Source organism: Gracilinanus agilis, chromosome 4, assembly GCF_016433145.1.
Source record: "Gracilinanus agilis isolate LMUSP501 chromosome 4, AgileGrace, whole genome shotgun sequence".
Classification (NCBI taxonomy): Eukaryota; Metazoa; Chordata; class Mammalia; order Didelphimorphia; family Didelphidae; genus Gracilinanus; species Gracilinanus agilis.
This window is the reverse complement of record NC_058133.1, coordinates 405,204,040-405,230,626: the sequence shown is the minus strand read 5'-3', so window position 1 is coordinate 405,230,626 and position 26,587 is coordinate 405,204,040. Positions and strand designations below refer to the sequence as shown.

Sequence of the window (26,587 nt, the reverse complement as noted above, 5' to 3'; positions counted from 1 at the left end):
TAAACGCAGTTATAATTTTAAGAAAAAGTTAGAGCCAGTTTAGTAAACTAACTAGGTATAAGATGTCAATTATAACAGAAATTAACCATAGTCTTAAGAAGGATCTAGTTTAGTGGATTAGAATATTATAGCAACCAAATAGATTAAGACCTTCTGTTGGAGAATTAAAACTTTGGTTCTGTGTAGTTATCTAGGAAAGCTGAAACTCATGCAGTAGGAAATAAGCTATGCTCATTTGGAATGGTGAGTGCACAGATGACCTGATGAGATCATAGGAGAACAACTTTGGCATGTCCAGGTGTTGTTTGATCATGTGAAGATTTATGGCAACTAGAGGCTCCCCAGAATATTATGGCCAAGAGAGGTCACTTTGACCTAACCCCTCCCAGAGGTAGTATGATAGTTCTGGACTAGTAATTAGAGAATTAATTAAAATTTCTTATCTTAACCTTGTACTAGAATTTATTACTTCATATCAAATGTTAGAAAACCTTGTTACTAAACGTTAACGTGTTTCCTAACATAACATGTACCTTCTACTTGGTTAATGACTCCTTATAATTAACTGTCAAAAACCTTTAAAACATACTGTTGGACATCTCTATGAAGTCTTTGCCACAGGATGGGTGTGGTGAGGCCTCTTGCTTTAATATCCATAATTAAATTTTGGATATTCAGTTCTGAATGATGGCCCAGAGATTTTTTTGTTTCTTATAATATGTATGTGTTCATAAGCCATATATAAGTATAGAGATGCTAGATGCTAGATAAGATAGGTGGATGAATGGACAGATAGATAGACGTTTAGTTAAGATAGCCTACAACCAGCAGGTATGAAGAAAAGAACTTAACAACAAGGAAAAAATCAAAGTTTAGGCAATAAAATTCAGTCAGTAGGGCTTGTGAAAAGATTACCATCTTCCTCTGGAACAGATCCCAAAAGTAAAATAATTTTTTAATAACATCATCATTAAAATGGTTTACTTCATAAAAAGACTATAAAGATAATTTCAAAGTTTCATTTATAAGTATCACTGGTTTCAACATGGTGGTGTTTAGAGGACAGAGCTCCATGGATGAGAATTTAGTAAAAAAATCTCGAAACTGTAAGTCTTACTGGAAAATGCAAAATGGAAAGGCCAGTATCAGCAGATTTCAACAAGGGGCTAAGAACAAGTTGAGTAATAAGTCGCCTACTGTAAAATGGATCTAGTCCATGCTGCACCTCAAAGGTCTAATATAGCACCTTAAAATGCTCCAGATTTATTGAGAAACCAAAGTAGGGCCAACAATTGAAAAACTACCCCAGTACATTGAGGTCAAAGAAAATAGCAATGATGCTGCATTTTTAACACACTGGCAGTCATCCAGGGTTTCATCGGGAGGATCACAACTGCCAGCAAGAAACTACATTAATTCAATCTGGGGCTCTGAAAAAAAAGTGAATAAGCACTTTCTTATAGTTTATTTCCATAGCAACAGAAATACAATGATCCTGGGGGCCAAGGGTGGGGAACTGTTGACAGTATCTTAAAACAATAAATACAAAGTCTCTATAGAAAAAAAAAACAGTCTAAAAATAGTTTTCTTTCCTTTTTTTTTTTTTTTTTTAAATGAGTCGTTTAGTAGAAAACAGCATTATATTTAAAGTCAGTAAACCTAGGTTTGAGTCCTGGCTCTGATACTTAACAAGTGTAACTTTGGGCAAACATGTGGGCTTTGAGATTCACAATTTGTAAAATGGGGATTATAAAACTTGTACTATCTTTAAATAGGCCATGTAAGTTTCTTTTCAGTGCTCCTAATGGATCCCCAAAACATAAATTTTGCTTCACTTTTCATTTACTAATGAATGTTAAGTTTAGTTTAACACTGAATGACATAACCAAAAAGACAAAAAAGAAAAATTGAAACCCAAAAAAATTTTTATAGTAAGGCAATAAATTTTAGCATTTTAAAAAACAGCACAATTAAAAAGTGACACATTAAACAGAAAGATAAATAAGCAAATTATGGCTTTGAGCAGATTATTGAAAGAAACAGATTTTAAGAAACTGCTGAATAGAAATCTAAGTATATAGTTGATACGACACTGTCCTAAAAATTGGATCTTATATTTAGTCACTTATCTAGACCCTGTATCTAGCACTAGCACTACTGGAAAGGCAGAGATGAATTAAAAAATACAGACTGCGATGAAGACTAAAACATATATAGATATAGATAGATAGATAGATAGATAGATAAACAGATAGATGGATAGATAGATAGATAGATAGATAGATAGATAGATAGATAGATAGATAGATAGATAGATAGATAGATAGATAGATAGCTTAGATGAGTGGGTCTAAAAATCAAATCATTACTTTACTCAACAAACTTGTGATTCTCTTTGGCATCTAGGGATCAAATGAAAATACTTTAAAAAACAAATGAACACATTTTCTGTTTTCACATCGATACCAAGTATCAGTTCCAAGGCAAAACAGTGGAAAGGGCTAGGAAATTGGAACTAAGTGACTTCCCCAAGGTCACACAGCTAGGAGGTATCATGAGATATTTACCTTCTCCTTCTGTGGTTCTTATAATATCCTTCATAACTTGGTCTCAGTCTATATTCCAATATCATTATGTTTGATTTCCATTCACAGACTCTGCAGTCCAGTCAAATTCGATTCTCTCTTCTTCATATTTGAAATTACATCTCTCTCCCCCTATGCCTGCAAATCCTAACTTTTAACTCACAAAATTTTCTTTTCTTTCAGGACAAAGCTGAAAGACTATTTTCTACATGAAGCATTTCCTGATACTCCTTAATGACCAGAGCTTGACCTGCCACACTGCCTTGTATTTAACTACTTTGTATTTGTTCTCTTCATATTTTGTCCTATATAGTTTTATAAAGAAGGACTTCATTTTACATGAACTCAACACACAACTAATTCAGTCATATGTGATTGGCAACCAAAAAAAAAAAGGCAGAAAAATACGTATAATAAAAAATTTCTAATTAAGTACTAAAGCCAAGCTACCTTTTGCCACAAAGTCTGGCAGCACTTTACCCACTCATATTCATTCTCACTCTGAGAAGCATTAGGGTGAATCATTACATTGTTTTCTATCAAACATTAGCTCCCCTCATCAGACTTCGTCTACAAGTTTCCCTTCTAACAAGTTGTGTCCACATTGGAGCAGGGCTTCTTTTCATTTCATCAACAGTATTTTATTATTAACAATGGCCCCAAAGTATAAAAGTAGTGATGCTGGTAGCTCTGACAAGCCTAAGAAAAGTCATAAAGTACCTTAGTACGTTTGTATTGGAAACACTTATTAAATAATGGTGTTCACTATTATGTGTGATCTCCAACTTGCTCAAAGGATTTGGGAATGTACCAGTCATGTAAAATGAAGTCTTAGTGTTTCCTCATCAGAATGTAATATCCATTGAAGGCAGCATTGTATTGTGTTTAATTTTTATTCCTCCTACCTAGAGGAGTACATGCTTAATAAATACCTGTTGAAAGAACATGTTTTGGAAGTATGAAGCATGGGAAAGATGTAATGAGTCTAGGTTATATTCAAATAGAGAGATGTCATCATTTTTAATTAAGAAAGTTGTACGGTGTGGCTGAGATGGAAAATCCTGGAACTTATGGAGACAGAGGAATTGGAAGGTTAGGGACCTTGAGGAAACATTTCTCTCTCTATGTGTGTGTGTCTGTATACACTTAGCCAACAACACTCCAGGAGACCACTCATTGTTAACCCTATGCCTGCTAATCTTTCTGGACTTTCTCCATAGCTCTGTATTATATAATTATTGGTGCCACAGAAGCACACTATCCTCAAACCTGACCTATCATTCTCTCATCCTCATCCTGCTAACTGTACCCTAACCATTTCCCACACCAAACTGAAGTCCTCTCTAATTCCTGTTCCATGAGAAATGGTCATCCTCACTGAAACCTGGCTCCACTGGGCATCTTTTCCAGCAATGACTAAACCTTCCCTCATTCACTCACCCCAGCATGAAGCCTCTCAAAAATATGGCACTTCTAAAGTAAAAACTCCCAGAACATGTTTGTTTAAAATTCCGGCTTTACCATTGCACGCTATCAAAAAAATTGAGCACAAATAATATGCAAGCTGCTATAATGGGGAGAAGCTGTAGATGGGGAGACTTGAAATTAAAGCCAGAAAAACAAAGGAGATTGTGGTACATGAATGTAATAGACTGTTATTGTGCTTTAAGAAATGATGTGTGTGGGGCAGCTGGGTGGCTCAGTGGATTGAGAGCCAGACCTAGAGATGGGAGGTCCTAGGTTCAAATCTAGCCTCATGCATTTCCCAGCTGTGTGATCCTGGGCAAGTCACTTAACCTCCATTGCCTAGCCTTTACCACTCTTCTGCCTTAGAACCAATACACAGAATTGATTCTAAGACAGAAGGGTAAAAAAAAAAAATCATGTGTGTGATGGAAAGATCTAAATATACTAAAGCAGAGTGAAGTATACAAAACAAAACAATGCACATGGTCATGACAACAATGTAAATGGAAAGAACAAAGGCATTCCAAAAAATCAAATCTAACCTTATTATAAAGCTCAAGCAAGACTCGCATAAAGAATTATGAGAAGACACCCTCAAGCTACCCCTTTGTGGAGACAGGAGATCCACAGCTCACATGTTTTTTAACATTTCCAGTGCATTGATCAGTGGTAGTAATTTTTTTTTTCCTCTAGAAAATACAATTTCTTATATGGTATGTTTCTCTGGGCAGTGAGGAATACTAAAACAAATTCTGATTAATTAAGAAACAGAAAATAACAATAAACAATTTTTAAAAATTAAAGCCAGAGAGGAGCACATAACAGTGACAAAGAGGTGTTAAGGATTAAACAAAATGCAAAGAAGTGTTTGTACACTGTTCCCTTTACAAGGTGAGAAGTTCTTTAGTCAAGCTAGATGGACTTCATAGCTGAGTCACTGGCTAGCCACAGCATGCACAGGGTTCCTCAGTGGCCTTTAAAAAAACAATAAAATCTCCATTGATAGCAGATCTGGCTGTGAGAGATAAGAGCAATACGAGGAATAGCAGTATGAGAAGGGAAAAGGACATTTGGATTCTCGAGAGCCAGAGGTATGCATTTGCCTTGTGTTGCCTTGGTGTATATTTCTCTACTAGTTTATTTTATGTGTGCCCACATAGTTGTGGGAGATTGCAGTCTTGGTAAATACTATTGCTTTGAGCAAATTGTGTCCTCTGGCTGACAACTAAAGTGAATTACTTTGGCAGGGTATTGTGAACTGTAGTTTTAGGACTGTATACCAAGAGGATACAAGGAACTATGGTCATTGCCCCATTGAGACCCAACCTGAGAGTATGAGTTGGGGGGGTGTAATCAAGAAGGGAAATTGTACCACATATACTATTCTCAGAAACAGAGATGCCATATACCTTCTAGGAGACAAATATGATCCTGAAACTTAGATATTATTAAGCGGCTAAAGCAATATATTTCATGCTTATAGGAAGAAGAATATCCTTCAAGGATCTAATCATTGGTTAGTTTCTTATTTGCACTAATTTTTGTTTACCTGCAGAGACAGAGAGAAGAAAGTAATTTAAAGAAGATAAAATCATGGCAGATCATTTGAGCGAGTTTGTATATTTGAAATGATTCTAATCAAATGCCTTGAAATCATAACTTTAATATAAAATGCAACAGTTTAAAAAAAACAGGAAGATAAAAGCATAATCCACCCTATATTGATTACACATAATGATAGAGAGAAGAAAGGATTTTGTTAGATACATGGATTTGTGGTTGTTTCTTGACTGGCTTTTATTTATTTATTTTCTTCTTTTTTTTTTTTAAAACCCTTACCTTCCAGGGGGCAGCTGGGTAGTTCAGTGGATTGAGAGTCAGGTCTAGAGACAGGAGGTCCTGGGTTCAAATCCGGCCTCAGCCACTTCCCAGCTGTGTGACCCTGGGCAAGTCACTTGACCCCCATTGCCCACCCTTATCACTCTTCCACCTATGACACAATACACTGAAGTTAAGGGTTTAAAAAAAAAAAAAACCTTACCTTCCGTTTTAGAGTCAATACCGTGTATTGACTCCAAGGCAAAAGAGTGGTAAGGGCTAGGCAATGGGGGTCAAGTGACTTGCCCAGGGTCACACAGCTGGGAAGTGTCTCAGGCCGGATTTGAACCTAGGACCTCCCGTCTCTAGGCCTGGTTTTCAATCCACTGAGCTACCCAGCTGCCCCCTCTTGACTGGTTTTTAAAGGAGAAATTAATCACTTTAAAGCAGTGATGGGCAAACTACATCCTGTGGGTCAGATGCGGCCCCCTGAAATGTTCTATCTGGCCACTTGACACTATTCCTAATCTGACAAATACAATGAGTAGGATACGGTACAATGAAAATTTGAAAAAATTGCCCTCGAAACAGACTGACAGATGAGCATTTCCTTTCCTTTGTCCCCCTCTTTAAAAAGTTTGCCCATCACTGCTTTAAAGTATGAAATATAAAATTTGAGCTCTCATTTTAAATATCATAGGCTTTCTTCTTTCTTCCTTGAGTGGTTCCTTTTCTCATTCATTAAGTAGGAGAAATAATGCTGATTAAAAAAAAGAATCAGCTTTGTAAGAATCAATAAATAGTAAGTGATGAAAATATTTTCAGGATCACCTATACAGGAATGCTGTGGTGTTTAGAGATGATGGTAGAAAAATAGAACGGAACACTTGGGGAAATTATTCCCAAGTTCAAAATGGTAGTAAAAAACTTTTAGGACACAGCTGAGAGAAGTTAAAATAGTCAGTATGGTAAATTCTATTGTTTCTGATATGTGTGTATCATAGAGGTTAAATCATTTTAATATTTTTATACTTTGTCTATTTTATTATGCACATCTTCAGAGAAAGATAATTTTAGTTAACTGCATTGCAAAAAATAACAACTTGAACAATACATAGGTCATCTTCAGTTCAGGAAGATGTAACCATTATAGACTTGTCAAAAATGATATTTTAAATTTAAGTTTGCAGGGAACAAAATTCATTTAAAACAATTATAAACCACCACATTAAAGAATAATATAATTTTATAGGTGGCTGAATTTTTAATCCACTTAAAGTTAGTAGTGTGCCACCCATTAAAAAAAAACAACACTGGGAAGGGAGAAATAAGTTTAAACAATAAGTTGCTGCTTAAGTCCTTCAGAATCACTGTCCCTCATATAAATTATGTAAATATCTGGATTTTTACAGAATCTCTAAATCAAAAGGGACATCTAGTCCAAGTGGAAGAGAAATGACCAAGCTTTTGTTTGTCAAATGAAAAGAAACCCATTACAGCAACCAAAATAATCATGCCACTATTGGTTAGTTTCAACTCGAAATCTATGGCCTATGAGTTCTGCCAGGAAGTTATTCTTTGCGTAAAAATTAAATTTTACTTTTTGCAATTTCCAACCATTGTACTCACTTAGGCTATCTGGGACCAATCACAAGTATGATCTCTCTTTTGTGTGACAGCCCTTCAAAGACTTAAAGACAAATACTGCATCCTCGGACTCTTTTCTTCTTCAGGTTAAATATTCCCTTCCTTCAAGCCATTCTCATATCAGATTAACTTCAGTACCCCAAATTCCTTTCTCTGAATGGTCCCCAGTTTGCCAAAATGTGATGCCAGAATTGAACCCAGTACTCTAGGTTTACTCTCCCCAAGGGAGAACATAAAAAAAGCTATCTATAGCCTCGGAAATACCAGAGATCAGTACTGCTATTTATCTCTTCAAGAATCTAATTAATTCTACAATTCTGCTAACTTGGAAGAATACTCTTAAAATGAAATTGTAAATTAATGAAATAACATCTACCAAATATTGACTAAGTGTCTAAACTTCTTAATTGAAGTGGAGGACACTAGAAAAGTGAAAATAGTGTTCTTTAAGTCTTTAAGGATTATAACTCATTTGAAAAGATGAAATTTAAAATATCTGAAAGTTACCCCAAAAAATCATATGGTACACAATTCACAATGAAATGCCAAGTGGCGTGGCACTGAGAGGTATATTCCAAGATGCCAAAAGTTGAAAAACAAAGTAAAGAGGGCAAATAGATTTTTTTTTTTTAAATGTATGCGGAGCTTGATAGATGAGATGGGACTCAAGGTTGGTTTTGAAGGACAGTTGGGATTAAGATAGGTGAAAAAGACAGAAGGAAGGACAAACAAGGAAGGGGAGATTATTCTAAGCACAAAGATAAATATTACTTCTAGAAAATGGGATGTTCTTTAACCCAGCCAAAAAACTCCAACCTGCATAGTAAGAATTCTCAGGACGGTAAGAATCAAAGGAATCTTGTGAGCTTTCTATCAGAATTTATCAGGAATTTTCATTAACTAGTTGGAGAAAGATCATTTTATTTCAAATTATATCTATAAAACCATCTAGATTCCAAAATGCCTCAACAGATATGATTTCCAATTCACAAAGTACACCCTCTAAGAAAAATTTTACAAGTATAAAAATTATATTGTCAGAATCTATTGCAATAAGGAACATGAACTGAAATTTTTTAAAGAGGAAACACCTTTGAATAATGCAAGGGAGCAAATTTTCTCCAATTTAGAGCATTGGGCAATTGTCTAGGACATTAAGAGCTTAAATAACTTGCCCAAGGTCACAAAGCCAGTAGGTTTTGAAAGCAGGATCTGAACCTAGGTCATACTGTTCTGAGTTCAGTTTTCTATCCATTATACTATGTTGCCTGTTGTGAAACAATTAAAAAAAATTAATGGAAAAGAAAAACCCCTCAAAACTTCTCCAAATTTGGTCCTCTTTACCACTTTACCTCCAAATTCTTAAAAATTTGAACTTGATTTAAAATAAGATAATGTTAAATAGCAAAATTTTAAAAACCTATGAAAATTATAAACATTCAGATGTAGAAGACAGGTTTAGCAATTATAAGACATTAAAGGCAATGCTGAAATTAAGTTCAAAGCTGTGACAGGAAAGGAGCATTTTCCTAACTACAAATGAAGGTGTGTTGTATAACATAGCCAGATTGGAATCAAGGTTGGCAGGCTAATCTAATTCAGCACTCATGTAGTTCTTATTACCATCACACTGAAAAACCTTCTCTGGTGTTCATTTTCTTAGATGGATGCTAAATCAGCTTATTGAACTGTTGTGTAAAAGATGGATGAACCTTAAATATATTTTACTTAAAAGGAAAACAGGAAAATTTAAGTATTTCTAAGAATGTAGGAAGAAATGAAAAAGTAGGTTTTCAGACACTAAAAAATCAAGCAAAATAAAAGAATAAAAAACAATGTTTAAAATTTTATAAAATTCACTTTAAAATCTATATTAAATAAAAACTCATAAACCTATTTCTGTGGATACAAATATTTTTATCCAGAGCCAGATTGTTCTTTAAAGGGGAATAATAGTTAATAATGAATAGTTAATACATCAGAGGTGAGTTTCTTAATTTAGGGGCAACTTTTCAAACTCAATCTTTCTGTATGAATTGAGGTCTCCTCATTTTTCTAAAGTGGTGCCAGGACAGTAGGTGACAGTGACTTCAAACATTCCTTGCTGGTCTCACTGGGTAGCATAGTCACAAAACCTATAACTCCACACCTCAGAGTTAAAATTGAGCTTGGAAGAGGGCAACACGTGATGTGACACTGATGTAGCAGCTGTAAAATCCAGTATGGGAAGTTTTCTTGGGCTTCTAACTTGGCTGGTACTATTTAGCTTCACTGCAGAATCATCTGCAGAGCAGTCTCTGAATGAGATAGATAATTCTAAATAGTTGATGTTGCATATAACTGTGGCTCTTCTAGAATGTACTGTGGGCTTCTCTTCCCTCTATGAGTATGTTTATGTGTTAATTGGTATTTATTAAGAAGTGCCTACTATGTATAGGACACTATCCTAAGTGGTCAGTATATGAGGAAAAGAGAGAGAAAGAGAGATAAGGGAAAGGGAGATATAAGAGAGAAGGAAAGAGAAGAAAAGGGAAATGGAGAGGGAAGAAGTGGGGAGAGAGCAGAAAGGAGATTAGGAGAAAGGGGAAGGTGGGAGAGGAGAGGAGAGGAGAGAGAGATAGAGTCAGTTCCACTCTTCATTCCCCAAGAAGTAATAAAAAAATCAAATTCTAGTCTTCCTCCTTCATGGATGGAATAGTAGTGACTTTGAAAAAAGAAAAAAGATAGCTAATAAACAGAATGGAAAAAACACATTAGTATAAGATCTTTAAAAATAACCTAAAATTAATTTTTAGCACACATTCTTTTTTCTATTTTAATTTTTTGTGCTACAAAAAGCCTATTTATATATTTTAATTTATAAGCATTTCTTTTCATTTTAGATTATTATATGCAATATAATAATCATTACATTATTATAATCAACAGTTAGAATTTTAAGAATACATTATATAGATTAAGAACTTAAATTCTTACTCCTCCAAGAATGTGAGAAAAATAGCTCTATATGCACTGCTAAAAAAGATAAAGAAAAAGGAAGTTATTCTCCCTCCCCCAATAAAAGTTACTTTCATTTGTAGGCACTTAATAAATGTCATCTTAATGAAATATCCTCCACATCTTCACTGAATTTTTTGATAGTTATTTGAGAAAAATGTACATTTTGTGTATTTATATTTTATAGGAAATATAGAAGTTTCAGAGGAAGTTTAGTTTTACCTAGCATGAAGAACACCTCAAACCCTGAACCACAGAAGAGTTATATTTCTATGAACACTGTAATTCTCAGTTAGAAGCAGAGCTAAACAACAGATGTCACTAGGAAATAAGGGCTATTTGAATCCCTCTATTTTCAGAGAAAATTATTTAAGTTTAAGAATATAAGAGAAAATATGATTTCTAATGAAATTACATTTTTAAAATAGGTCAAGTTTGGGTTGCTACAGAGAATAATTCCAAAATCAAAACACAAATGTGGATAACAGAGCTCAATATATTAATTTTTATTTATGATTGAACAATAATTATTTGGTGTATAGAACAGCACTAAATAAATGTATGTGTGTGTGTTTAGTTGAATAAGCACAGGTAAACAAATTTTGATTTGCTTTTCCAAAAAGGAGGAAAATAATCTGATTTATCGAACCAAAAGTAAGAGAGATTTAGACTTTAATTCTAGAACAATTGATTGGAAAGATCCAGAGAATCAGTACTCACAGGTATACAGTATTCCACCATTGGGTAATGCAATTTGTGACCCTTTGCCGTTCGACCCGAAAAGAAACAACTCTGGCAGACATCATAGTTGAAATGCTTTAAACTTCTATACCTGGATATGAAAAGAAGTGAACTGGTGAACATAGATCTGATTTGCACCCTTTAATGAGCAATACATTTCAGCACAGTACAATAATTTACTACAAGAAATTTCATTTCTCAAAATCATGATAGTAAATATATCCAAGAGTATTTCCCAATCAAAATGGGACCCTTGCACTGACCTAACTAGCAGCAAATTAGAAAAAAAGGTAACACTGAATATTTCAAAGGCAATTAAAGGAAACATTTCCTTGAAATAGTTGAAAATAAAGGTTGAAAATACTTAAGTTCAAGATAGTATGAAAGTTTCCATATGTTCAAATATGACATTCAAGGAGCCAATGTCTGTATGTTATTAACATTTTGTAGGCTTCTGAATATGAATATAAAATGTCTGGCCAAAAGTAAAGACAGATTTATAATTAACTATATATTCAGAACTCGTGGAAGAATAAATTATACTTTTTGTAAGAACAATTCCAAAAGACTCAAAGAAGGCTGTTCTTGGTAGACATATTCTAATGGAAAGACCTTTTATCAGATTACATGGGTTTTTCAAATTCTGCCTCTGACACTATCTTTCTGACCTTGGACAATTTAGTAACCCCCCAGGTCCAAGTTTCCAAATCTATAAACAGAAAGGATTTCATGGAATAGCCTTTAAGGTTCATTAAAACTTTAGATCCATACTGTTATCTACAATAGGGATATTTAAATTAAATCAGTTATTTGGCATAGTTTTTTTTTTTCCTTTTTCAAAATATATGATAATTGGACATGAAAATAACTGGAATGAATTCTGTGAAAAGAAAAAAAATACATGTGAATAAAATTAGGAAAGAAGGCTTAATTCTAAAATGTAATTGCAAAGAAAGAATGCTTTGAAATCTCTGGCATGTAAATGACATTCAACACTTACTCTTTTAATTAGATAAAGATGTTGTAACTTAAATTTTTTATTGTTCTTAAAGCAAAATTACTTCCAAGAGCATTTCTGAGATTAGCTAAAATGAACACTATAGAATTGACCATATCTTCACTATAATTTTGTTTTAATGAATAACAGAAATAACAAGATGAACATCAGAAAATTAGGAAACAAAGCTGAATGAGAATAATATTGGATTCTATTAAGAATGTAGATGCCTCATCAAGAGAAAGTGATGTATGGTCTACTACTTAGTAATTAAGAAAAGGATCAGAGAAAGCAATTGGGAAACCCTACAGTAATTGGCAAAGGCACTGATTGGTTATCTGAAAGGAAAACCTACAATTAATTATAATACTTCTTGACTTATCATGATTCTTTGGTCAAATAAAGTATCATTTTCTTTTAAATTATAATTTATTTTCATAATTATAATATTCATAGAAAACATGGCAGCCCTTTCATCATATATTTCAACAGAATGTGCTTAATCATTTGTAAATGCCACCAAATTGATTCTTTATCACTACTGGTTAAGGGTTTTAAAAAATATTATATTTATGTATTTGATATAAATAAGAGGCATTCAATAAACATTTTTGACTTAAGGATTTCAAAGCTCATTATAAAGTTAATCATGTATGATAATATATCCTGAAGCTCATATTGGCTCCAATGGTACTTGGCAAATACGAAAATTTCAGTATCCCATAACAAGAAATAACTTGAAAAATATATTATCTTAGAGTAATTATTGAAACAAGTATATGGATCTTTCCCTCCCTCTGTCTGCTCCTCCCCTCCCTCCCTCTCCCTCTCCCTCTCTCTCTCTCTGTCTCTCTCTCATACACAATTATCTTAAGTCATCAGAACCAATCCTATTAATGAGAAGTACCACTGGTCCTTATGAAATAGAATATAACATTATTTTCAACAATGTGCAGGGAACTGCCAACTTGAAGTCCTTTTAGGATTCTAATTCTCTGTCTCAGAAGCATTGGCATCTTTTTGTTTTTGTTTTTGTTTTTATTGGCATCTTTTTTTGTTGCTCTTCAGTCTCAACAGAACTCTGCTGGTGAAATATTAAGCTCATCAGAAAGGCAATGTTGGCCAAAGTCAAAGGATATTACCAGTTCCCTTCAAGAGTTATCTGCTAAAAGAAGCCTTTTTTAAATGACCCCACCCCCAAAAGCTAGTGCCTTCCTGACAAAAAAAAAAAAACAAATTTTGCATTTATTATATATATATATGTATGTGTAAAGATATAAATAAAAATTATATGTGTTGTTTCTCATGACTATTCTGAAGTGCTTGAAGATGAGCACAGGAAATTGTGAGTGGCGCTGTTAAGAATTCTGAGGTTGCAATTTTCATATTTCTAAATTAAATTTGTAAATGCTTCCTGTTAACCTTCTTGAATGGTGTGTGGAAAAACCTGAATAAGCTTCTTAGAATGATCTCCCTGGTTAAATGCTTACTGTGAAAGGGGACTTGTGAAAAGGTCGTTGTAACAAGCAATATTAGCAGGGTCGAATCAAGGACAAATGAAAATAAATTTGTTTTAGGCAGAGCTGTTGAGAGACTCAAATGAGATAATGGAGATAGAGTACTTTTAAAATATTTAAGGTCTATATAAATGCCAGTTATTATCATTAGCCTACAGTTACTAATTATTAGGGCAACTAAGTGGCTCAGTGGATAGAGCATTGGAACTGGAGTCAGCAAGACCAGAGTTGGGATTGGGCTTCAGACACTTATTAACTGTGTGACCCTGAGCAAGTCATTTGACCCTGTTTGCCTCAGTTTCCTCATCTGTTAAATGAGCTGGGGAAGAAAATGGCAAACCACTCCAGTATCTCTGCCAAGAAAACCCTAAAGGGGGTCATGAAGAGTCAGACACAACTGAAAAACAATTGGACAGCCCCAACTTCTTGCTCTGGTGGTCACTTCATTCCCCACATTTTTCTTGCACTCCTGCTAAGCTCATGAAATGTTTGAGGAGAAATTTAGGTGTATGCTGGTAAACGTCCACATATCCAGCTCTTGTGGGGAGCAATACATATGCAAGCACACTTTAAGGTTTGTCTATATTAGTAATACTTTCTTAAGACTAGGACCATCAAAAAAATTTTAATCAAGCCCTTATTTTAGACTGCCACTTATGAGTTCTAAAGGCTCATAATGATCACTTTATAATCATCTTTTCCCTAGTTAGAGCTGGCTCCAGGACACTCCTAGCTCTGGTGGGTCAGAAAACAATGATTCCTGGCACAGCGCCTACATTTAATGATACTGTTTAGTAAAGCACAACACATGAAATTATGTAGTAGATTCACTCATTTCTTTAAAGGAAAGTTTACAGAGGAGTTAAGTATAATTTTTAGTACTTCTCAAGTTTGCAGGTCTAAGTCACATCTGGTTCACTGGGAATAAACCAAAAGGTCTCAGGGTCAGTGACTCAGAAATACCTCAGCTTTGCTGTAATCTGACAGCCTAAGCGAATCCCAGGAAGGGTTGTGGCTGTTACTCTTGTTTTGTGTATTTTTTTTCCTGTCAGTCATGGAGTAACCATGCATGAATGCTCTAGTAACCTGTGTAAAGGTCAGGGAATGCAAAGCTAGACTGGAACATGGCAGTTTTGCAGAAATACTCAGAACTTCTAAGTCTGGGGATGGCTACGGTGGAAGAAGAGAATAAGGAAAAAACGTGAGCTACAAGGATAAGTGCCATCGGGACTGGGAAGGGGAAACCCCACAGATGAGATCCAAAATCTGGCCATGGAGCTTCTCTTACCTGAACCCAACGATGGGACATTCCTTACAGATGTTGCACTTTGCCTGATGTTTGGCCGTCTCTGCAGCTGCTACCCGATGTAAAACAGGCAGCCAAACCATGGACTGTGGCTCCAAACGCATCCAATCTATAAATTCTTTTACACTTATTTCTGGCTTATTGTGATTCTGTTAAAACAAAAAAATCTCTTAAAAAATAAATGCTTTAAAAATAAAAATTTATTTTAAAGAAATATTTTGTAAAATATCTTAATAAATAAATAACAAATCTCTGAAAGCAGAGATAAACATTTAACATTTTATATAAAAATTTATTAAATTGGAGCCAATACACAGTATTGACTCCTAGATGGAAGGTAAGGGTTTAAAAAAATTTTTATTAAAACTTCAGGGGCAGTGGAGGTAGGTCTGTGGAAAGAGCCAGATCAGAGGAAGATCCTGGGTAAAAACATTTGACTTTGGACACTTCTTAGCTGTGGAATCTTGGGCAAACCACTTACCCCAACAATGCCTTGTTCTTACCACACTTCTGTCTTAGAATCAATACTAATATAGTTTTTTAAAAATTTTATCACAATTTCATATTTGTAGATTTATAAAATTTTGTAAATCTTGGAGCTTGCGACAATGGGAAGCTTAGTGACACTGGATAAAATCATTTGATTTTTCTAGACCTCCACTTCTTGATGAGTGAAAGAGGAGGCTTGACTTTATGATCACTCAAGTTTCTCTCTTCTGCTAAAATTAAATATTTTCATAACTAGTAAGAGCAGAAATAGTCATCCAGAATGAGAAGACAATCTTGATGATTTTGGATTCATTTCTTAATACTTTTTTTCAAAAGTGCCATGAAATTATTGCTAACACACTGGTCCAGCCATATCACCCCAATACTCAAGAAGCTCTAGTGGCTTCCAATTATATCTACAATCAAATAAAAAACTATATTTGGCATCCCAAATCCTTAAAACCTATCCCCTAACCACCATTTTTAAGTATTTTTTAACCATTACCACATCCTACCCCCCACATACTCTTTGATCCAGTGACACTGGTCTCCTTGTTGTTAACACAAAACAACACTTTATCTATAAACTACAGGCATTTTCTCTGGCTGTCCCCATTCCTGGAATATTCAATTCCTAATCTCTGCTTTTTGGAGTCCATGGCTTGCCCCAAGTCTTAGCTCAAATCCTACCTTTAATAGGAAATCTTTTCCAATCCTTCATAATTGTAGTGTCTTCCTTCTATAAATCATTACATATTTATCCAGTATTTAACTTGTTATACATATTTATTGGCGTGTTATCTCCCTGCATTAGATTATGAGCTTCTCAAGGTCAAGTAATATCTAGTATCTTTCTTTGCATCTTCAGCACTCTGCACATTGCCTGGTACAGAATGTGCACTTAATAAGTGCTTATCATTGACTGATTATTCCTTTTTACAATTTCATGATCCACATGAAATTTGAAAGATTTCCTCTCAAGCTAATTAAATATTTACTAGACAAAATATCCAGCATTACCAACACATTTCAAAGGTTGGTATTTAAGCTACATTTGGCTACCTTATCTTCAAGTGAAATTTGAAATTTCTGTGTTACCTAATAGGAAAAGATTTTTACTGCTTCCACAAATGCTCAAAACCAGTATGAGGTTGGCCTGGAGGCTGCACAAAATTCTTCTTCTCTGAATTTATTTAACAAAAACTTCTAGAGGACAGTATAACAAATTTTATAAAACTTGCCAGGTCTCTGGCCCTGATACTAAATAATTTTGAAATGAGCAAGATTAAATTTTGATTAATTTATTTTTGGTGTCTGAGAGCAATTCCTGTTCCTGTGTGTGAAAATGAATCACAGTTCCACAAATAATTTGTGAAGATAGAAATTGCAAGTACTTTTCAAATTTGCAACTTCCCTCTTTCCTAAAGGAGGTAAGTCCCTTGATGTAAAAATAAAATTAAAAAAAATGAACAAGAGTTGCCATTAACTGTAAAACTCTTTAGGTCTAAGAGAAAGTCTGTGCAAAATGTCCCCCCCTTGGTTGAATGAGTTATACCTTTTTATACCCTTTGGTAAAATCCTGACCATATGTTTTGGAAACATGTACAATAGTAACACTATCATTTGAAAATGCTAATTACACATCACGGTTCTCCTAATTTTGAACTATTTTTGTTTCTAAAATTTTATAATGATATTTTTTAAAAATAATTCTTTCTATCAGTATTAATTCTAAGACAGAAAAGTGACAAAGGCTAGGCATTTGGGGTTAAGTGACCTGCCCAGGGTTCCACAACTATGAAATATCTGAGGATAGATTTGAAACTCATTCCTCCTGATTCTAGACTGCCACCATAACAGTATTCTTAAGGTATCAGGGGTTCTGGGTTCAAATCCTAATTGTATGACTTACTAGTTCTGTGATTTTCTAGTTCTTCTTTGTAACAGTTGTGAGATCTTCGGGCAAACTGATCTTACTTCTATGGAACTCGGATGTCTCTCTCTCTCTCTCTCTCTCTCTCTCTCTCTCTCTCTCATCTTTGATCTTCTGTTATTTAAAATGTTCTTTTAAAAACTTATTGAAGACCAAATGATACTTCCACAGTGATTCTACTTTCTATTTTTATTTACAAAATGCTTTTTCTTTCAAACACTTGGGGCATGTTGGACTGGAGGTTGCACAAAATTCACCTTCTGTGAATTTATCTTATAAAACCTTCTAGGGGACAAAATGACGAAATTCCACAAAACTTCAAGTAGATCCTTGTTATTCTTACAACATTGTTAGGAGGCAAATACATTTGAATTACTAAAGAGGAGAAAACTGTGTCACAGTGAGCCTTGGGAAGAGAAACCAGAAAAGATAAGTCCATTTCAGTTTCAGTTCTATGGGGAAGATAGAAGCCTGAATACAAGGAGTTGGGAAGTGAGGTGATGAGGAAATATCTGGGTGTAGACTAATCTCTGCAGTTTGAGAATGAAGAAACGAGAAAGAAGTATAGCTGGAAGAGGCAGATAAATCAATGGAAATGTTTCAATATGAAGACATTCTTTTAGGTGCTTTTTTTTACCTGTTGGAAACAGCTTCTAACACTTGGTTCAATATTACTACCACCAAAAGCTGCTACTTCCCCCAGCTGCCGAGGGATCTGGATGGCATCATGAAGTAAAAGGCCAAGCTGCCTTTGGTCACACATCTCTGTTGGTCCTGCCACCTCCTTAAAGAGACCTGTAACAGAGAAATGGATGAGTTTAATTTCAACCTGCTTAGAATCCTCTTCCTATATATGTAATGTATGCATTTAAATATCTATGTCCACACACATACATGCAAATATAAAAATTTACTCTCCTTTATGGTATAATTCAAGTCTAGAAACTAAAACATTTTCAAAGAAGAAAGAACTAGGGAAGTCAACTCATGAGCTCCAAAGTCCTCCAAGAATGCAGAGTCTATTAATATTGAAAGATATCTGACCATCCAGTAATTGGCTAAATGGCACCTAATTTTGCAGAAAATCAGATTCTGTATGCCAATCATAATTACGAGCTTATCACTAACTAAAATATATTCTTTCAAAGTGACATATTATCAGTGTGTGACCTAATTTTATGGACTCAATATGGGTGTATCTTCCTATTCAGAGACAGTGTGTCAAAATAAATTTTCCTCTTTAAGCTGTCAGAGAGAGATACGGAGTAGTAAACATTTAAATTTTGACAGACCTATTTTCATTACAAACACCAAATATATCACTTGAAAATGTACCACATGTACTTTACTATAAACCCTACAAGAATTATAATTAAACATTTTTGCTTCCCGAGTTAACTTTCTTAGCTTTTCAGTCTTCCATTGTTCTAGGAACCACTATCATTCTTTCTACTAAAAGAAATACATTTGTACAGATCTCAAAGACAAATTGCTAACAATTTGTGTAAACCCTTAATTCTAAGTCCTTTTTAATCATAGAGAGAGAAACCATAAGCTAACAGCTTTTTAATTATCTTGGCTCAACAACAATTAATGAGCTTTCGTCTTTAGCATCATAATTTATTTTCATTACAATATAACATTTCAAATGTAAAAATGCTTACAATGTTTCTAATAATTAAAGCAAAATCGGGCAAACAAGTAACTTTTTGGAAAGAGGAGGAATTCCAAAAAAAAGAAAATTCCATTTCATGAAAATTCCACTTTCTACAAATGAATTTTTAAATGCAAGAACACAAATATGAATGGTCTTCATATGAAGCTTTAGTGGAGAGAAGATATTGCTCATTTACTCATGTAATCTTAAAATATCCTCAAATAATACTAGGAAAAATCTCATTTTGTTGTATGTCTGAATATCAGGCTAACATGCATCCGTCTTGATGAAAAGTAGGCTCATGATGGATTGAATATTGTCAAAATTCTACTCTCCAAGCAACTGAGCCAAGTGCAGGGATATTGACACAGTAATTACAATGAAATATGGCTTTAATTATAAGGATACACAGGGAAAGGAAATTCAATTAAGAAAAATTTAATTTTCATCATCATTTATTCACATTTATTTGATTAGAACTTCACATTGTTTAAAATTTAAATGCTACTATAACAAAAATGCTTTCCATATCATTTTGATATTGGTAATATTTTGTAAATATTTTATGTCACTGCTTCCCACAAAAAAGGCCCATCTATTTAACATTCAACTGGTGGTGTACATGACTATAAGTCATGAAACATGACAGTCAGTGAAGAATTAAGAATATCAGAATTCACTGAAGAGTTGCATGGTGAGTATAAGCAAGCTACAACATATAATTAAGAACTTTGAGGAAAAACTGAATTTTTTCAGGGAAATGAATGACTGAAAAAGATATCATGTGGTAAAAACTGAGGATAACCAGTGGACAGTCCATACATTCTACTTCTAGCCTTACAAAGATAAAGGGAAGAAAGGAAGGTTCCATAAATCTTTGGGTGTCCTCTCTGTGGCAAAAATAATGAAAAAAAGAGATGAAAAAATATTGAAAAAGAGATGAAAAAAAAGAGAAAAAAAAACCACAGATCCCTTTGAGAATTTATATCACTAGTTACATAACATTAAGCCCACAAAATTATTTTTCCCCGAAAAAGAATGTTTCCTCAAAAGCCAAACTTTACTAACTAAATATATATGTATAATATGTATTCATATATATTTTATATATGTATCAAACCATAAAAAATACTCAATTATCAATCAGATTTGACTTTTCTAAAACTAAGAACAGTTCTTTTGGTAAGACATAATTGTTCTGCCATGCCAGGGGGAAGAAGAAATGTCTTATGAAGTAGAAAATGAAAATAAAATTTTTCTTAATCTTCATAATTTTTCCACTCTGGGAAACTTTCTTGTAAAGAAAACTCTGGGAAAACAAAACAAAACAAAATAAAATACTGTATCATGTTTTCTAATTGAAAGCATTTATAAAAAGCGTACACTGAGATTAACTGGTTGGAGACCTCTGCTATCCACTCAGAAACCCTGGGTCCCTTTTTGATTTGGGGTTAAACTAACATTTTCGTGGAAGGTGCATGGAACAAAAAATTCTGATGAGTACAGAGTGAATGGCTTAGTGGTGTAGTGGATAGAAACTTGCATTTGGAAGTAGAAAGTGGAAATCCTGATTGAGATAGGCATTGTACTAAGCACATTTTAAATATATCACTCTAAAAATGATAAAGTAAAAGGAGATATGATGAAATTACTATTTCCAAATATTTACATAGAAGGTTTCACTTTTCAGGTTGTAAATGAATCAAGCCAACATAAAAAGAACAGAAAGACAGAATGATTTGGGGGAGAAGGGGTGTTAAAGTGGAAGAGGGATGAAATAGTCAGATATTATAAGAAAAAGAGATGGTCCATTTTCCATACCCATGCTAATCTGTGGTTTCATAATACTTAATAAAATTCATAATCATTAAGTCCAACCCTGGGGATAGCAAAGGATATACATGTAATTTGTAATTATTTATATCACTTTTGATGCAAAAAGAAAATGAAGATACTTCATCAAACTGTCTTTTAAAAAGGCAAAACTTCCATTATTAGGTTGATATGAAAAATATTAAGAGGCTCAAGTCAAGAAATCCAATGAAATCTTTATAGGAGGAGAGGACACTGGAATTGGACGCTAGAGAAATCAATGCCAAGGTTGATACCAATTGACCCTGACTGAATTGAAGCTCTGTCATTGAGTTTCAAAAAACAAGATGACTTGAATATTAATGCTAACAAAAGAGACCTTATTGAAAAGGGGTCACAGGATCTACATGAGAAAGGCAAGTAGAATTTAAAACTTTTAAAGGCCTTGAAGGAAAGAAAAACACATATGATGCTTTAGGTCTCATGTCTTCAAAGGAAAAATATCTTACTTTATGAATGGAATTAATATGCTACAGGACTACAGAATTTGAGATCTGGAAGTAAATTCCTTGTAAAGTGTTTGGCACACAATAGGTATTCAACAAATACTTTGCATAGTTAGGAGGACAACTGAATTTGCCACAGATGAGGGCTTCCTCATTTCATGTATTCACCCTCAGAACTACTATATTTTTGATTCATATAAGTTCAGTTCAACAAGAATAAAATGTTTACTGTATTCATTAGAGATTATAAGTCAACTCAAACTGGATCACACCATGTTAAATTTTCAGTGTGAGCATTTTAAACCTTGGTAGTCAGGAAACATTATAATTAGGAGTTATTTTATTATTTTGTTGATGTTTTGACTTAGAGGGGAGAAAATGGTAACAATGCAGATTAAGCTTAAAAAATGTGTTGCATACATTTTCCTCCTGGAGAGCCAGTTGTTAAACATTTAATCTGTGTACTAAGACGAAAAACATCATCACTGCCCTCAAGAAACTTATAGATAATAGAGGGATAAGGTATTATCACACAAAGAAGTATGAAATAAAATTAAATGTCATATGAACAAAGCAAAGATCCAGACAAAAAAAAATGTACAAAATAGAAATTGAAGAAAAGTCAGCTTCATTTGCTGGGGATCAGGACAGGATTCACAGATAAAGAAAAGAGGTATCAGAACTGGGTACTGAAAAGAAAGAATTTTAGCATCCCAGATATGATAGGTAGGTGCTCAAATTATGAAGGGCTGATTACACAGATACAGTGGAAGAATAAACTGAAGTAATGATGAGTTCCGTAGCACAACTGGAACAGAGAGCATTGGAAATATGGCTAGACAAGTAGACAGGAGGGAGAATGTGTAGGGCACAAAACATCAAACTCAGTAAGGATGCTTTATCCTATAATAATACCCAATATGTATATATTTACAGAGCTTGCTCTTTTTCTGATCAGAGTATCACAAACACTTTTGAAGTAAAAACTACTGGTACTACTGTCTCTGTTTGCAAATGGGAAAACTGAAGATCAGAAAGGTGAAACAACTTGTTTATTGCCATAGAACTAGTATCCAAGACAGGATGTGAATCCAGAGAAAAACAGAAGTCAGGTATCAGAGTTACTGAGAAAGGTGGGAGATTAATGTGTGAGTTGGAAGATGGCAGCCATAAGGAAGGCTGATGAGTGATGTGGCAGAGGAAGGATCTGAAAGGAGTGGTGGAGAGCCAGAATGCTGATATGTCTGTCTGGCCCTGTGTTTCAGGAGAATGTAAAAAAAAAAAAAAAAGAGTCTGTCCTGGAGAGGGTAGTAAGAGAGAGTATTCAGGAAAAAGCCAAGATTTCTGCACAGTCTCGCATGGAGGCACTTAAATAATGCTCTGAATTGCTTGAAAGACATAGAAGAGAAAAGGATAAAAGACATAATGGAATTTTTTTAATGTACTTTTAAAAAATACAGAAGGGATGTTGGAGAAACAATGCTTCAGGAGGCAGGAAAAGAAGACTCAGGACTTGAAAAGAGATAGGACTAAGATACATGGAATAGACCAGTGGTTCCCAAACTTTTTTGACCTACCGCCCCCTTTCCAGAAAAAACATTACTTAGCCCCTGGAAATAAAATTTTAATAGCAATTAACAGGAAAGATAAATGCACCTGTGGCCATCACTGCTCCCTGGGTTGCTGCAGCACCCACCAGGGGGCAGTGGCACCCACTTTGGGAATCACTGGAATAGACTAAGGACAGAGTATAAAGAGAGGTAGCTGAAGAAAGGAATGGTTTCCTTCTCTTGGGAATTTAGAGCTTGATGTATGCATAACTGAACATGAATGGACACCTCTATTATTGTTCAGGAGTTTTTCAGTTGTGTCCTACTCTTTATGACCTCATTTGTGGTTGTCTTTGCAAAAAATACTGGAGTGGTATGCCATTTCCTTCTCCACCTCATTTTACAATTGAGGAAACTTGCCTGGGGTCACACAGCTAGAAAGTGCCTGGGAACTATCAAAGATGACTCTTGGTTGGGCACTCTTTCCAACTTAACACCTACCTACCCAATAGCAATTGAAAGATCATTGGTAAATTTGGAGAAAGCAGTTTCAGTTGAATGATGAGGTCAATAATCAAATTGTAGGAAGTTAAAGGAGTGAGAGGAAATAAAGGAGGAACACCTACTGTTGAAGACCTTCTCAAAGAATATAGCCTTGAAAGGCAGGGAGATAAAGGCCAATAGATGGAAGGAAAGGATGGATCAAGCAAGGGTTTGTTGTTTATTAAAATGGGGGAGACTTGGGCATGTTTGGAGAGAGTAGAGAAGCAACCAGCAGTAGACAGAGAGAGAGTTAAGATAAAGGGAGAAAGGATGACGAAGGACATTCTGCTGGAGAAGACAGGACGGAAAGGCAACATTTTTGCATGAAAAGGGGTTTGCCTTGGCAAGCAGAAGGGCCATCTCATTATGTGAGACAGAAGGAAACATATGGTGAAGGTGAGGCATATGGGTGAGATGAGATGAGAAGGCTGAGATCTACTAAATACAGGGTCAGGAATGTACTAAGAGAGCAGAGGCTTATTGAATCAACTAGCCTTAATGTTTTAATTAGAATTTTGGTATGCTAGACCTTTTACAGTTCCTTTATCCCAGCAGAGATTCAGATTGAGTATTTCAATATAAAAAGTTTTTTTTTTTAATTTTTGAATTCTTAATGCCATGCAACATGGTTCTTTACATTTCTTTGAATTCCCTCCAAGAGTATAAAGTTTGCAATGATCAGTTCTTTGGTGGAGTTAAAACTCTAAATCACTTTGTAAAAAGAAAATTTGTCTCTTGACTATGTCACGTAGTTATGTGTAACCTTCATGTAATGCTTTTTATTTCTTAAAGTGATACTCTGTTAAAAATGCAGTCATGTTTATAACATGTATAAGGTCCTCCTTAACATTTGAATTAGTTGCCATATCTATTTTCAAATTTCCCATAGTTTCTTTTCTTTCTTTTTTTTTTTTTAAAGCCTTACCTTCGGTCTTGGAAGCAATATGGTTCCAAGGCAGAAGAGTGGTAATAAGGGCTAGGCAATGGGGGTTAAGTGACTTGCCCATGGTCATACAGCTGGGAAGTGTCTGAGGCCAGATTTGCACCCAGGACCTCCCATCTCTAGGCCTGGCTCTCAATCAAGCTACCCAGCTGCCCCCTACCCCCCATAGTTTCTTAAAATAAGCTTTAGAGCTGAAATTTGGTTTTCCAAGTCAGAGATATGAAATGAGAGAGAACTTCTCATGACACCATAATTTTATAGTCTTTCTAAAATCAATGAAAATTCAAATAATGGATTTTTGCAAAAATGCTTCTTTTCCATTTTGGACAATGTTTACCTCATTATTTGCTTTAGCCATTAATCACATAAATAATAACTTGTATTCTGTGGCTTTGGTAATGATAGCTTTTTCCTATTCTGATTGTGAAAACAATTTTTATTAGGAAAAAATACTCCACAAAACAAAAGCCTTGTGGAAACCTTTTTTTAATATATATATCCCTGAATTGCTTAGTTGACTTGCTCTATCAAGGGTACCTGACCTCTTGATCCTGAAATAAGCTTTTCATTTCACACAAATCCCAAATCCCATTCCACCAACCCCCTTGGCTGTCAAGCTCTCCAAAAAAACAACTACCCTCTTCTAAAATAAAACACAAAATCAAATGAACTCTGAGTGTTCCAAATGTTTCATACACACATTTCCAAATTGATTATACTTAGAAATTATGCATTTCTTCCTTTTGTTTTAATGATATTTTATATCCACAAAACTTTCAGTATTAGAAAATAATTGACCATGATATCAATAAAGACTGCTTTTTAAAGAGAAAATTACTTAAATCTACATAGGAAAAGATCTTACTTACATCTGTACTTTTCTTCCAGGAGACCTTTGGAAAGAGACATTAATCCAATCTTTAGGGATTGTACTCGGATTTTTCCAGTCCGGCCCCTAAAATCATAAGATTCACAATATGCAAGATGTAAATAAGCCAGTGAAGGGGCAGAATCATTTTTCTCTGAATATCTATTTTCATTAGAATTATTTGTAAAAAACTAGCAATGATGATAAAAATAAATGCTCATTTATTCATTTCTATAGTTTAGTTATATTCATACTAACTCTAGAAAGCTGGAATTAAAATGGTATATCTTCATGTTGAATTTTGATAATGAGATCTATCTACTCATCAAGTCCAGAAGAGCACACAAACCACATGATAAGAATAAGGTAGGAAGCATGAAATAACAAAAAAATTTCAATCATCTTTCCCCTTTAGCTAAAACACTTTTATGTTGGAGTACATAGGTATTTAAAGATTCAAATGAAAAACATTAGAAAAATTGAAGGGATTTATCTTTCACAAAATATCAGGGAAAGCTGATTTTTGTTCCCATGTTAAAAAAGTCCACTGTTAAGATACTACACCAGGGTTCATTGTGTCAGAGAGGTGTCTGTGGATTTGTGAAGGCTAGGTCTCAGAGCAAAAGCCCTATCAAAGGCTCTCTAAGGGTGATAACACCTGGGTGATATGTATGTCTTCTGAGGACAGACATAGCTGACCTAGTTAAATATGGAGCTGGGTCCCAAGTGTTCTACAAGAGGAAAGTCACCAAGTTCTGATCACAGCAATTCTCAAAGGTCATCTAACAGGTTACGAAGGAGTACTAAAATATATTGGTAGAGCAATGGTCCATTCATACCAAAAATATTAGAGATCTTTGAAATATTTAGTGTTTAAAAAGCCAACTTCCTTCGTAGACTATTAAGGATTTTATTTTCAGATGCCCAGAAAAGATTATTTATTGGTTAATTGCTTATTATTTACTGAGTTCAGTTTTAAAGACATTGATCAGAGAAGGAATTACCCAAGGAAATGTCAAAAGTCTTCTAAATACTTAAACTACTACATATAAGAAAAACAACTGCTTGAACGCATGGGTCAGGGTGGACATGACTGAGGGTGTAGACTCGAAACTACCACACCAATGCAACTACCAACAATTTGGAAATTGGTCTTGTTCAAGGACACATGACAAAACTAGTGGAAACGCGCATCGGCCAAGGGTGGGGGG

At 34.5% G+C, this 26,587-nt stretch overlaps 1 protein-coding gene across 1 annotated transcript in view; it reads right to left on the bottom strand.

Annotated features, from left to right (window-relative positions):
• UTRN (utrophin) overlaps nucleotides 1-26,587 on the bottom strand; it is a 674,836-nt gene that overhangs the window by 52,524 nt on the left and 595,725 nt on the right. Inside the window, exons 62-65 of the mRNA XM_044675452.1 lie at nucleotides 25,378-25,463; nucleotides 18,135-18,292; nucleotides 15,058-15,224; nucleotides 11,235-11,346 (exon numbers count right to left, since the gene is read on the bottom strand). Of these exons, the coding sequence (XP_044531387.1) occupies nucleotides 11,235-11,346; nucleotides 15,058-15,224; nucleotides 18,135-18,292; nucleotides 25,378-25,463 (523 nt within the window). The remainder of the gene's footprint in view (nucleotides 1-11,234; nucleotides 11,347-15,057; nucleotides 15,225-18,134; nucleotides 18,293-25,377; nucleotides 25,464-26,587) is intronic.